The sequence below is a fragment of the Mytilus californianus genome, unplaced genomic scaffold (genome assembly GCF_021869535.1).
Source record: "Mytilus californianus isolate M0D057914Y unplaced genomic scaffold, xbMytCali1.0.p SCAF_11, whole genome shotgun sequence".
In the NCBI taxonomy this organism is placed as follows: domain Eukaryota; kingdom Metazoa; phylum Mollusca; class Bivalvia; order Mytilida; family Mytilidae; genus Mytilus; species Mytilus californianus.
The window spans coordinates 61,848,786-61,861,596 of NW_026262593.1; the positions used below are offsets into that span (position 1 = coordinate 61,848,786).

General features: G+C 33.1%; 1 protein-coding gene across 1 annotated transcript; it reads left to right on the forward strand.

Moving 5' to 3' along the window:
- The first annotated feature begins 1,750 nt into the window (after positions 1-1,750).
- Positions 1,751-12,811, forward strand: LOC127720467 (type-1 angiotensin II receptor-associated protein-like). The gene is made up of 7 exons (XM_052227052.1): positions 1,751-1,929; positions 3,993-4,027; positions 4,547-4,658; positions 6,718-6,817; positions 8,438-8,471; positions 11,794-11,906; positions 12,333-12,811. The coding sequence occupies exons 1-7, from the start codon at positions 1,903-1,905 to the stop codon at positions 12,440-12,442; spliced, it is 531 nt and encodes a 176-aa protein (XP_052083012.1). The 5' UTR covers positions 1,751-1,902; the 3' UTR covers positions 12,443-12,811.

The window sequence follows — 12,811 nt, forward strand, 5'->3', positions numbered from 1 at the left end:
ATTAAATTTGCTTTTGAAATAATAGTCAGTTCTTTGAATTGCATATCTGTAAATAAAATCTGCTTTTTACTGGCAAAATTGGCTTCTGCTTTCCTAGTGTCGACAAAATAGCATATAATTATAAATCATAATTCTATTGTTATCATTTTGATATAAACGTGTTAAATACGCCTTTTGTTGATTATTGTTTGAATTAACGTCAAGTAGCAAATATTTCATGATTAACTTGAACAGCTGAAAATGAAAGAGTGGTTTATCCGTCTTTATCACGACAACGACACTCCTCCTCTCCCTTTGAAATATATTAAGGCCAAACTACGGCAAGAGACAAATGTGAATAAAAGTGAATTAACTAAACCTAGACAACCAAATATTCACCACCAACACCAAATTCCCCATTTGACATAACATTAAGACATAACAAAAAAAACCACTGACATGGTTCCGGACTTTGCATAAGTGAAAGAACATGTGACGGGGTTACTTATATTCGTGGGGTACACATTTTCGTGGATTGTTTTAGTAAAGGTAAATCACGAATTTAAATGTTCAACGAAATATACATTTTCTGTCTGTTTCCGAAATCTAGTATCCACAGTAGTATTTTTTAAATTACAACCTTGGCCTTCATATTGAATATGCCTTGTGTTTGGGTCAGAGAAGATACATATGTTTATGAAATACATTTGAAAATTTCTTAGGGTTAAGATAATATGATTATGTAACATCAACGGATATGAACAGGAAAAATCAATACGCCTGCCACTAGCGGAGCAGGAAGCTTTGACCTTTCCGGAGACCTAGGTTCATCATCATTCCCGTTTTGGTTTTTTTTTCTTCTTCTTTTTTTTTTTGGGTGGGGGGGGGGGGGGGGGGGGGTCGTGTTAGATGTTTTATAAATTTGTTTTCTGCATGTGTAGTGTTTTATGACCTGTATCTCTCTAATCTTTTGCTAGTTAGTTTCCTCCCCACTTTTTTTTAAATAGCAACGACAACATTTTGTCGCCACACATTTCTAGTGCTTAGGGAGCAACCATTTAACTTCAAAAGGGAGGGGGGTGGGGGTTATGGTTTTTTGTCTGAGTCAGAACATTTGTTTTATTTTTTCGACGCTATCAATCAAATTATTTTTTTTTCAAAATTTAACACTATAAGGTACGGGGAAAATCTGGATTCAGAATATTTTTTGTCATCTGCTTGACTACAATATTTTTTTTTATCAAATTGGAGATCAGAATATTTTTTTAGGAAAAAACCATAAACCCCCACCCTTCTTGAAGTTAAATAGTCGTTCCTTTACTTGTAGAAATCTCATCGGATGCAATAGTTCACATTATTTCAAAATTTAATCAAACGGATTGGATTTTCGATCATATTATTAAAAATAAAGTACATACATTTTTCGTCCTTACGAGTTTTTAATTTTTTTAAAATGCAGCTTAAGTATTTTGAATTCAACTGACTGATTAATGCTCGCTACAACGTCTTGTGTCTTTTGGATAATTGTATTTCATTGATCTTTTATTGAAATAAAAGCAAATAATTAATCTACGTCAGTTGGTCTTTGTTAGAGAGTTATCTCATTGGCAATCATATACCAGTCTCTTATTTTTATATGAAACCATTTTTCTTTTTTCAAATATTTTTGACATATTTTAAATGGTAAAATAATTGTGACAGTATTTCCACACATATACAAGATAATTGACAACCTCCGTTTCCAATAGTGTGTAACATGTACTTCCTTTTGAAGAGACCACCGATCCTACACATGTGTGTATAGTACTTCGGTAAAATTCGGGAAATTGACAATTGCGTCGAAGTCAATTTCATCTTATGACTATGATAACATCACTATGAAAGGATTATAGAATACTTATATTCATATATGACTAAAGGATAATGGAGTCGTCTAAACTTTTGTTAAAGGTTGTATATATATTTTTGTTTGTTTATTTCCTTGTCTCAATGTAAAATACAATAATTGATTATATAAAATATAAATTAGAGTTTAAACTGAAACCACTGTATTGAATGCGGAAATTAAAACGAGGAAGGGTAAAACTATTCATTGTTTTGTTGTTGTTGAATTTCATTACGAGTCAAGCATGGTAATTTATATTGTTATGACTTACAAAATATACATGTAAATATCTTTCTGTTGAATTTTCGATATAACTTAACGTTGTCAAATCAAGACGGCTTGCATTGTTTGACAACCAAATGGTCGGTTAAGATGTACTACTTCTACTACTACTACTACTGCTACTATACTAAATTAAATACTATTACTAATATTAATTCTAATACTACTACACATGTACTACTGTAATGATAATCATAAGAAGAAGAATGAATTATTCATTTAAGGAGGGTAACTCAATTTAAACTTGGCTAACGTTAGTTGAGGCCCTGCACAAATAAGTGCATAATATAAAACACAGATCCCGCATAAAAAATTAAAAATAAGCACTTTTTTTTATAATATCGTGCTTTTGATCGAAGCGCTTTTCTTGGTTGATCAACATCAGGATCGCTCAAACCCGCAAAACATTTGAAAACTAGGGGTGTATAAATACGTAGGAACGTTAGGAGCTATCTGTCTGAAAGGGAATAACTAGGGGTGTGTAAATACGTAGGAACGTTAGGAGCTATCGGACTGAAAGGGAATAACTAGGGGTGTGTAAATACGTAGGAACGTTAGGAGCTATATCTGACTGAAAGGGAATAACTAGGGGTGTATAAATATGTAGGAACGTTAGGAGCTATATCTGACTGAAAGGGAATAACCAGGGGTGTATAAATATGTAGGAACGTTAGGAGCTATCTGACTGAAAGGGAATAACCAGGGGTGTATAAATACGTAGGAACGTTAGGACCTATCTGACTGAAAGGGAATGCATGCATACAAGTGAGAGGTTTAGCTAGCTATAAAACCAGGTTCAATCCACCATTTTCTACATAAGAAAATGCCTTTACCAAGTCAGGAATATGACAGTTGTTATCCATTCGTTTGATGTGTTTGAGCTTTTGATTTTGCCATTTGATTAGGGATTTTCCTTTTTGAATTTTCCTCGGAGTTCAGTATTTTTGTGATTTTACTTTTTACAATACAACGGCCTTGCAAAAATATATGCATACAATACACATTCAACAGCAAAATACAACATACAATAAACAGGCCCCGTGCAATATCACGCATATGATACACAGGCCCTGCACAAATACACGCATAAAATGCACCGGCCCTGCACAAATACACGCATAAAATGCACCGGCCCTGCACAAATACATGCATACAATACACAGGCCCTGCACAAATACATACAAACAATACACAGGCCCTACACAAATGCATGCATACAATAAAAAGGCCCTACACAATTACATGCATACAATACACAGGCCCTGTACAAATACATGCATACAATACACAGGCCCTGTACAAATACATCCATACAATACACAGGCCCTGCACAAATACATGCATACGCAGGCCCTTTACAAATGCATGCATACAATACACTTTTAACAGCAACTTACAACATTCAATAAATAAAATCATTCACACATGATTCAAGATAGCTAAAATAATTAACATTTCATATTCTTACGAAACATAGAAATATAATAACTGCAAAATTCTATGTATAGTGATATAGGTATATTTCAAAAGAGGTGCTTTATATGCAAAAGGAAATATTCTTAATTATAGTATATACATAACTATATTTATACGGTCCCATCTTGATTAATTTTTTTTTATCAATGTCGATTCGAAGTTATTTAAAAGAATAAACATTTTCATTTCAGGCTTAATTATGAAAACAAACGTTTGATAATTTTGTACTTTTTTTTTATTTCAAACGTAGTTACACATACACTTTGTTTTTCGGTGTAATCATTTTCATACTATTATTCTTTGGAAAATACAGCTGTAATAAAATGACAGAGAACTGATGATGATTACGATTTTTTTTACATTATTTTAGGTAACAGTGATTATGCACTTTATCTTGACGGTTTGGTAAGTATGGTATCTTAATTAATCCTAATTGTATTTTATTTTTAGTTTTAGTTAAATACCCGTTTTTATATTATTTATATTTTTGGATAAAAGACAAATACATGATTGTATTATATCTTAAACTTATTCATACCGGGTATTACGTTTAGAAGGGGAAAGCAACTCAGACAAGTTACTATACACTTTATTTTCCGGCGTGGTGAGTATTGTATGTCATCTTTTTTCATATTTTTAGTAATGCACCTTTTGAAAATTTTATCTTTTCGATCTTCAACGTTAACAATATTAGAACGATATTAGACAAGTGCCAATACACCAAACTCAATTTTGCGCCAAGTCTTACATCTACGAAAATATTCTGTAAATCAATTCTACAGAGACTGAAATATCTTCTATCAATTTAGCTAAAATAAAAAAAGAAATAGGATATTAACTTTAGTTACGTACATAGCCGTTAAAACCGCACACATTCAGTAAAAACTAATAAAATAAAGCAGTGTTTTTAATCTATTGATACAGGGCCACAACATCCAGCTTCTTACCGGATTCTTACATTTACATGAATTTGTTTGTTTTGCTGATTGGTATATTTTCCATTGTACACAATGAATCTTCAGACGCAGTTTTCATGGTTTGTTATCTTTTATCAGGCAAGGATATGGTGGCTGGATGCGGTAATTTCTGGTTTTCGCCATTTCGCGTTTTTTCGTTTTCGAATTTGTGTTCATACGTTTTCTCGTGTTCGCGTTTTTCCAAAATTGTGAAATATCCGGCCACCATTCTTGCCTGTCTTTTCAAAACCTACATTAACGATAAGCCAAGATGAAAAACACATACGAAAACACTTGTTTTAACTAATTAAATTTTGTACCATTTTGTCTCATCTTAATGGAGTCAAAAAGCGAGACATAGGTATACTGTTTCCTTCGTCGTCGTCGGCGGCGGCGGCGTCAACAATGTATTAGTTTGAGATTAGGTCTAGTTTATGGTGGACCACTAGTGGTAGGTCAATGATATCTGGTATGCAGTTGTATTAGCATTGGCACATGTCCTTAATTTCCATGGAGATAATTTGACCCTGCCCCTCCGTATTACGTACATGGGGGACATATACGTGCCTCCCCATGCCGCTAAACTAATATTTGCTTGAGAGCAACAAAAACACATCTATTGCCATATCACGTTTATTTAGAAGAGACAGATTACATCACATGACAAATATGCATCATCATAGAAAGGGACACAACTCTCACGACTTTACTATAAAACACATACGACAATACATATACATAACATCAGTCATGGTCTATTGACTTTGAAACTTTTGCTTAGTTTACATGTATTAGTTTGTGATTAGGTGAGTTTATGACGTTTATGGGAACCACTAGTGGTAGGTCAATGATATTTGGGATGCAGTTGTATAAGCATTGGCATATCTCATTTCCATGGAGATTATTTGGCTCCGCCCCTCAGTCATGGTCTATTGACTTTGAAACTTTTGCCTAGTTTACATGTATTAGTTTGTGAGTAGGTCAGTTCAAGGGGAACCATTAGTGGTAGGCCAATGTTAATTGGTATGCAGTTGTATAAGCATTAGCACATCTCTTTCCAATGGAGAATATGTGGCCCCGCCCCCTCACTCATGGTCTATTGACTTTGAAACTTTTGCTTAGTTTACATGTATTAGTTTGTGATTAGATCAGTTAAAGATGAACCGCTAATGTTAAGTCAATGATATTTGGTATGCAAATTTATTGGCATTTGCAAGTCCCGTTTCCATGGAGATTATATAGCCCCACCCCTTCATCATGGTTCATTGACTATGAAACTTTTACATAGTTGACAAGTTAATGTTTGTGTTTAGGTTTGTTCAAAGGGAACGACTTATGATAAGTCAGAGACATATATACACATGTGTATATATATGTCTCTGGATAAGTCAATGGTATTTGGTATGCAGTTGTATTAGCATTGGCACATCTCATTTTCATAGAAATTATTAAGCCATGTACCTTCAGTCATGGTTCATTGACTTCGAATATTTGCATAAATTACATGTTAAAGTATTGCTATTTTAATTTCAACATTTGCACTATCAAAATTACAAAAAGGCGAGACATATCTCTGTGTTTACCGTTTATTTTCAATAGTTTATTATGTACATGTAGCGAACTATAAATCAGTATATATTTTGTTCTATTCTGAACCAAACAATATTACTTTCATATGACTAAGTTAATAAAAATCCAATAAAAGTCATAATTTCTTAATTTTCAAAAGTTGTGGTAGTGTTTGTGTCAGACTTCAGACTTCAGACTATCTAAACATAGCAGTATAGGCGGATGCGAAACATATCCACTGTTATGGACACCATCACGAGTTGGTTGACCTTTATCTGGTTATAGAATATATGTTTTACATGTTCCAATTGTTCCAAAATGAGTTTGAATATCCCATTAGTATCTTCCGCCTCTCTTCTCAATAAACAAAATTGTACACATTTCAAACTAATAGTATTCTGCAGAAAAACGCTTTTAAGAATAATGCATGCAATCTGTCTAGACAAAATAATAATTCATATGGGACTGAAGATATGTATAAGTAAGGGTTGAACAAGATAAATATATTTACCAAATTGACAAGCAAGATGTAAATGTAAACCGCTAATAGTAATCTTGATTATTTTACAGTTTTTTGTTCTCCACTGCTTTACCATTGTACAGGACATGATCTTTCTTGGTATATATCAACCTATAGCAGACGAAACCGTCGAGGTACCCAACCAGCCTGGTAAGTATATCTAATGGGTTTTTTCTTGATTTTCCACACATTCAGGAACATGGAATTAAAAAAAAATAGTAAAAACAAATTTTCCCAAAACACAAACAAAACACACAGGCAAGCAATGATTATTTTTAACTCGACAGTTGGAATTGTCGAAACAATTCTATACAAATCACAAAAATGTCGACATTCACCTCAAAAGGTAACCAAACCTTTAAACAGACTTATTCAGAAGGGATATAGTTACGATATTGTTGTTAGGTCATTAAAGATGGCATACTGTGGTATTAATATTGATTCACTCATAGGGTCTTTGCATCGGAAATAAACACATTTATTCTAAAACCAGTTGTTGGCATGATACGGGTTATGTTCTTTTCATATATTTTATGATGGTATGATACTAAATCCCTAACGGGAGGGATTGTGCTTGTTATCTCACAAAACATGTTTAACCCCGCCGCATTTTTGCACCTGTCCCAAGTCAGGAGCCTCTGGCCTTTGTTAGTCTTGTATGTTTTTTATTTAAGTTCCTTTATATGTTTTGGAGTTTAGTGTGACGTCGATTTTTATTGAACTAGTACACATTCGCGAATAAAGTCCCTAGTGTGGACAGTGTGTTGCTTGCCAATTTTTTTAGTACCCCTTCCAAATGTATTTCTTCATGTTTTATGCCTCAAATAGCAAGTAGGGGGATGAAATTACACTGTAAAAAAATTTGGGTCATGAATTGTAAAGTAAAGTAGTGATTTGGTCCAGCTGAAAAAGGTTAAAAATTAGCACTTCGGAAGCTGTCAAAAGATTTCAAGACCCCCTTAACATAGAATTGTCCATATTTTGAGTTAGAGCCGATGAAGTTTTCTATAATTTTGATATAATTTGTCCCAAAAGTAGTACAACACACTATAAAAATATTATTGAGAAAGCGCAGGTGGGATTTTTTTTATTTTCATTTATTGTCTAAAAGAAATGCACTACGAAATAACTGTGTACTCGGACCAGCTGAAGCCCGCCTCCGGTGCGGGATTTTCTCGCTGTGTTGAAGACCCATTGGTGGTTTTCGGCTGTTTTCTGCTCTTTGGTCGGGTTGTTGTCTCTTTGACACATTCCCCATTTCCATTCTCAATTTCATCAAATGTTTTTCCTTTTTTTTCAAAATTGATAAAACATAATCTTTTTACCTTTTAGCAACGTTATACGAAAACTAGTATACCTTTAGTCATTAAGATTACCCCTATGGACAAAGACAGTACATCATTACCAGAGAAAAATAATTTTTTATTTACGTTTCGAAGTTTTCACTTTTATATATTATGAATACATTCAATTTCAGATGATGTAACGGCCAGCGCAAAAGTTGACGTTTGAATACTCTGTTTTTTTAATACATGCGCATGGGTTGTTCAATTGTCTAGTAAATGTTTATATCTTGGTAGAAGATATAACAGTATACGCATCTCGTTTTGAAAAATGACGAATTATAAAAAATGCATTCGTAATTTTGTGCACCGGTTCATTTACAATGAAATGTTATTCTTTGCATCAGTGTAAACATGTGCATTTGCTGTCTTCTTTTTCGTACACAAATGAGTTGATTTAATATTTACAATCTGCTTTATCTTTCAGATAGTGTGAAGAATAGGTACAGATTTAGTCTTGGGTATCCTTTTGACGTTAATCATTTACCAGCAATTTCCTTACTTATCACTTTGCCTCAAAAATCATTTTGGAATACATTAGTTATGTTTATACCAACCTCACCGCCACCACCTCCTCCAACATCATAAATTTTCCTTATTGTTAGTCACTTCAACTTTTATTTTTGTCTTATATTCCACGATGTTAACAGTGCGAGCGTCATCAATACTATGTCCCATACCAAAACAATAGACCACTTTCGAGTTCGTTGCATTTCCGTCAAAAACTTTGGTTTTAGAAAATCATTCGTGCGTTTAGGGGTATAGGCCTTTTCTCGAATCATGTCTCTCATCGGAAATTATCGTCAATTTCGCACGCCTATATGACGTCATTTACCAGATAGAAGGCGCGCCTGTATCCCTGCACTATCAAAGTTTCAAACACTTCCAGAATCGTCATTCTGCAGGGTAGTCTAGAAATAATTTATGTTCCGTAAGTACGTAATCTTTATTCCCGTACGACTAAAGGGAGGGTGACCCACTTATTAGATTTTAATTTCTCAAATATTTTGTGCACTATAAGATCAAACTTTTTTCACCCGTTCGCTCAACATTTGGCCCGAGAACACAGTTATTTCATAGTACATTTCCGAGTTTTAGACAATAAATTCAAATTAAAAAAATCGCACCTGCTCTATCTCAAAAAGATTTTTACAGTGTAGTGTACTACTATATGGACACATAATATCAAAATTATAGAAAAGTCTTTCAGCTCTAACTCAAAATATTGACAATTCTATGTAAAGGGGGTCTAAAATTCAATTTGACAGCTTTAGACGTATTCATTTTTGACCTTTTTCAACTGGACCAAATCACTACTTAACATATTTTTTTTTACATGTAATTTCATCCCCTTACTTAATATTTCATGCACAAAATATAAAGAAATAAATTTGGAAAGTGTATAAAAAAAAAATTGCAAGTTATACACTTTCCACACTAGGGACTATATTTGTATAGACAACGAAAATCAAAGGACGATAACTGTGTCCTCGGACCATGTGTTGGAAGTGACAACGCCTACATTTTGGTCACGTGGTGATGAAAGTCACATGACAGATTCAGCTAACTTCCGTATCCCGGAACTGGCGTACGTCACTGCCTTCCCATGTTGAGCGAGCGGTAAAAAAATATGAAGCTATATTGCACAAATTATTCGGCAAATTGATTAAGGTAGATGGGGGGGGGGGGGGGGGGTCTAAATTAAAATCCATAGAATTTTTTAATAATTTGTCAAAATGTAGTTTATGTCATGCTTTTTTCAAAAATATAATAAAAAGTATGGATCACCAGGCTTTTTATCACGCTACAGGTTTTACAAAATTGTCCGTTTTTTTATAGATTATGCCTGGAAAACCCAATTTTGTGTGATAAAACGAAAACTACACCATAGAATTTTAAGATAAAATATGAGAAGATAGCTCTGATAATATACTTTCAGATAAGAAAAAGGAAACAATGGGGTCACCGGACTCGTTTTCTTGCTACATAATAAAATAGGTAAATTCACAACACATTCAATTATAAAGGTTACTTTATCTGCGTTATGCCCCCTTATATTTGAGTTATCTACCCTTATGTGGCAAAGTTGGAAAAAAGTGAATCAAACACAAATATTCTTGTTTTTTTTTTGTAAAATACAGCCGTAAATATGATAAAACAGATAATTTTCTATATTAAATGATAAGTCTTACACATGAATTATATACTACTCTTGAAATTAGCACATTTCATTAAGGATCTAGACCGATTGCTATCTGCTATTTCAAAATCCAAGATGGAGGAAGACACCCAGTCTACCTTAAGTACCTACGGAACAAACATTATTTCTAAATTAGCCTGCATAATGACGATCACGAAGATGTTTGATGAACTTTAATAGTGCAGGGATACAGGCGATCCCCTCTATCTGGTAAATGACGTCATAAAGGCGCGCATAATTGACGAACTATTCCGGTGAAGGATATAACTCGAAAGTGGTTTATTACGGCCTAATTGACAAGTAAATCAAAGTTGTCGTATGTTATATATGTTTTTCAATTGCAAAAATATCCAACACTTAACTGCTGTTTCTATAGAACATATTTTATCTGGAACAGACGAAATTAGTGTTGAACAAATCACAATAATTGTTTGGAAATATACATAGTTATATACGCTATACGAAACGATATTTTGATTAGTATTGCTGTATCTTAAAATGTACTCGTATCCAACTGTTTATGTTTAAATTAATAATTTTTTTGTTTTTTGATTTTTATATTGTATTTAATTATACAATTGCTGTCACCTTGAATTTTTTTATATTGTAATTATTTGGAGAGGATTATATTAAGTTATACTAAACTACCAAAAGAGAAGGAGTCCTTTCAACTACATGGGACTTACCAACATTATTCGAAAGTTAAGGATATATATATTATATTTCCAGCTCTTCTAAATATACAACACGGAGTTAAAAGGGCATTATCTGCGATTTTGACAGTATAATGTGAAAACACTTACACTTTAAGAGCGAACTATTGAAATAATAATTCCAATCAATATCAGCAGTTCAATTTTGTCAAAATAAGCTTAAAAAATTGGCTGTTGAATAATGACAATTTCATGGCCATATAATTAAAAGTCAATATCTAATATCTTTAACTGACACGATTTGTTTTGTTATAAATTAGGCCGTTAGGTTTCTCAATTAAAATTGTTTTATATTTTACATGACGGGGCCTTTTATAGCCGATTATATGGTATGGGTTTTTCTCATTGTTGAAGGCCGGACGGTTGCCTATAATTGCTTTCACACATTTTATTTGAACTTTAGTGGATAGTTGTCTCATTGGCAATCATACCACATCTCCTTATTTTTATATTATAAGGATTCCTCCGGCCCTGGAACCTTCTGACATTTTATACACCTCACTCTACCATGAAGCGTCAGCAGTTAGTTCTCAACATTAATTTAGTTTTGATTACAGAATGCTGAACTTTCAACCAGCCTCTTTAATTCAAAATCATTATTGCTTTCAATTGATCTGTAAATTGAATGATATTTATACTTTGAATTTGAATCAATTCACCGTTTCAGAATCAAATACATTTTGAAGACTATTTTCAAAAGTGTACAATAATTATATGTTATGATTGGCTAACAACACCATGAACAATTGAAATGCAACCAATAACATGGCGTTATTTTCATTTCGCGGCATGAACAATAAAATTACATCTTTTAGATTTTGAAAAGGCGAATTAACCATTATTGAATATTTTTCCTGACTTGCACATTAGTATGTGCATTACAAACTTGATTATAAAACCAGTGACAGCTTTCCTACTGTACAAAGTGTGGCAAGAGAGACAGGGAAATCCGGTTAATCTTCCTTTCAGCATTCCAGGATTTGGTATGTATATTTTGTATAATTCAATATATGAATAACCCATTAAACAGTTAAAACTAATTGGTTATGTAGGACGTAACTCGATTGCATTTTTGTATACTGATGAAGTTTAACCGTATTAGGACTCAACATGAAATACAGTCTAGTTCTAGTAACTGAAATGATTAAAGTGAGTTCAACACCTGTTTGTGGATTAAACTTCATTCGGTTATTCTTAAATACCGATTAAAGATTTTGGAGAGCAAAACACCAAAAGGACCTAAATAGAATAAGGCTTACTTTGCCTGACAATCAACAATCTTCCTACTATAAAAAGCCGTAATCTAACATTTTTTTTTATCAAATATCATGTAACGCTTACTCTAAAATCGAAAGAAATGTTTTGCTATGAGTTGAAAACTATTTTGACATATTTTATTTAATTTGTAGGAGACGGAAATGAATACAGACCATATCACGACATTGACAGGTCAGCTGAAGGTTATGTTGAAACAGCGTCAACTCCAAGAGTAATGGAAGACAGTCGCTTGACATCTTAACGTGGGGACTACTGATTATATCACTGTGCGTTAATTTGTATCGAATCTGATCATTTGACAATAGATTGCCTCTTATGTGAAAAACTGTCTCCTTGCAGCATTGTAATTTACAAATCTAAGTATAAGCTTTCCGAAAAAGCTTACGTGACTTCACCAATTATTGCGTGTTTTTATTGTTGCTGATCAAGTCTTAACATACAGTAATTTAATGAACGATTATTCAGTTATTATTTTCTTACATGAAGTCGGTTTTTTTGCAGAGTTAATTCTTTTTATTATAAAACGGATAACAGAATGTATGTCGAATAAAAGAGGATATTGGGTTTAAATTAATGAAACAGAAACCCAACATGTTTTAGTATGACAATG

Bases quoted from the DNA above. Each gene is read 5' to 3' on its own strand.
- LOC127720467 (XM_052227052.1), top strand. From the start codon at position 1,903: ATGGAGTCGTCTAAACTTTTGTTAAAG. The intron at 6,818-8,437 runs GTAAGTATATCT...TTTATCTTTCAG, and splicing joins CGAGGTACCCAACCAGCCTG to ATAGTGTGAAGAATAGGTAC. The intron at 11,907-12,332 runs GTATGTATATTT...TTTAATTTGTAG, and splicing joins TTTCAGCATTCCAGGATTTG to GAGACGGAAATGAATACAGA.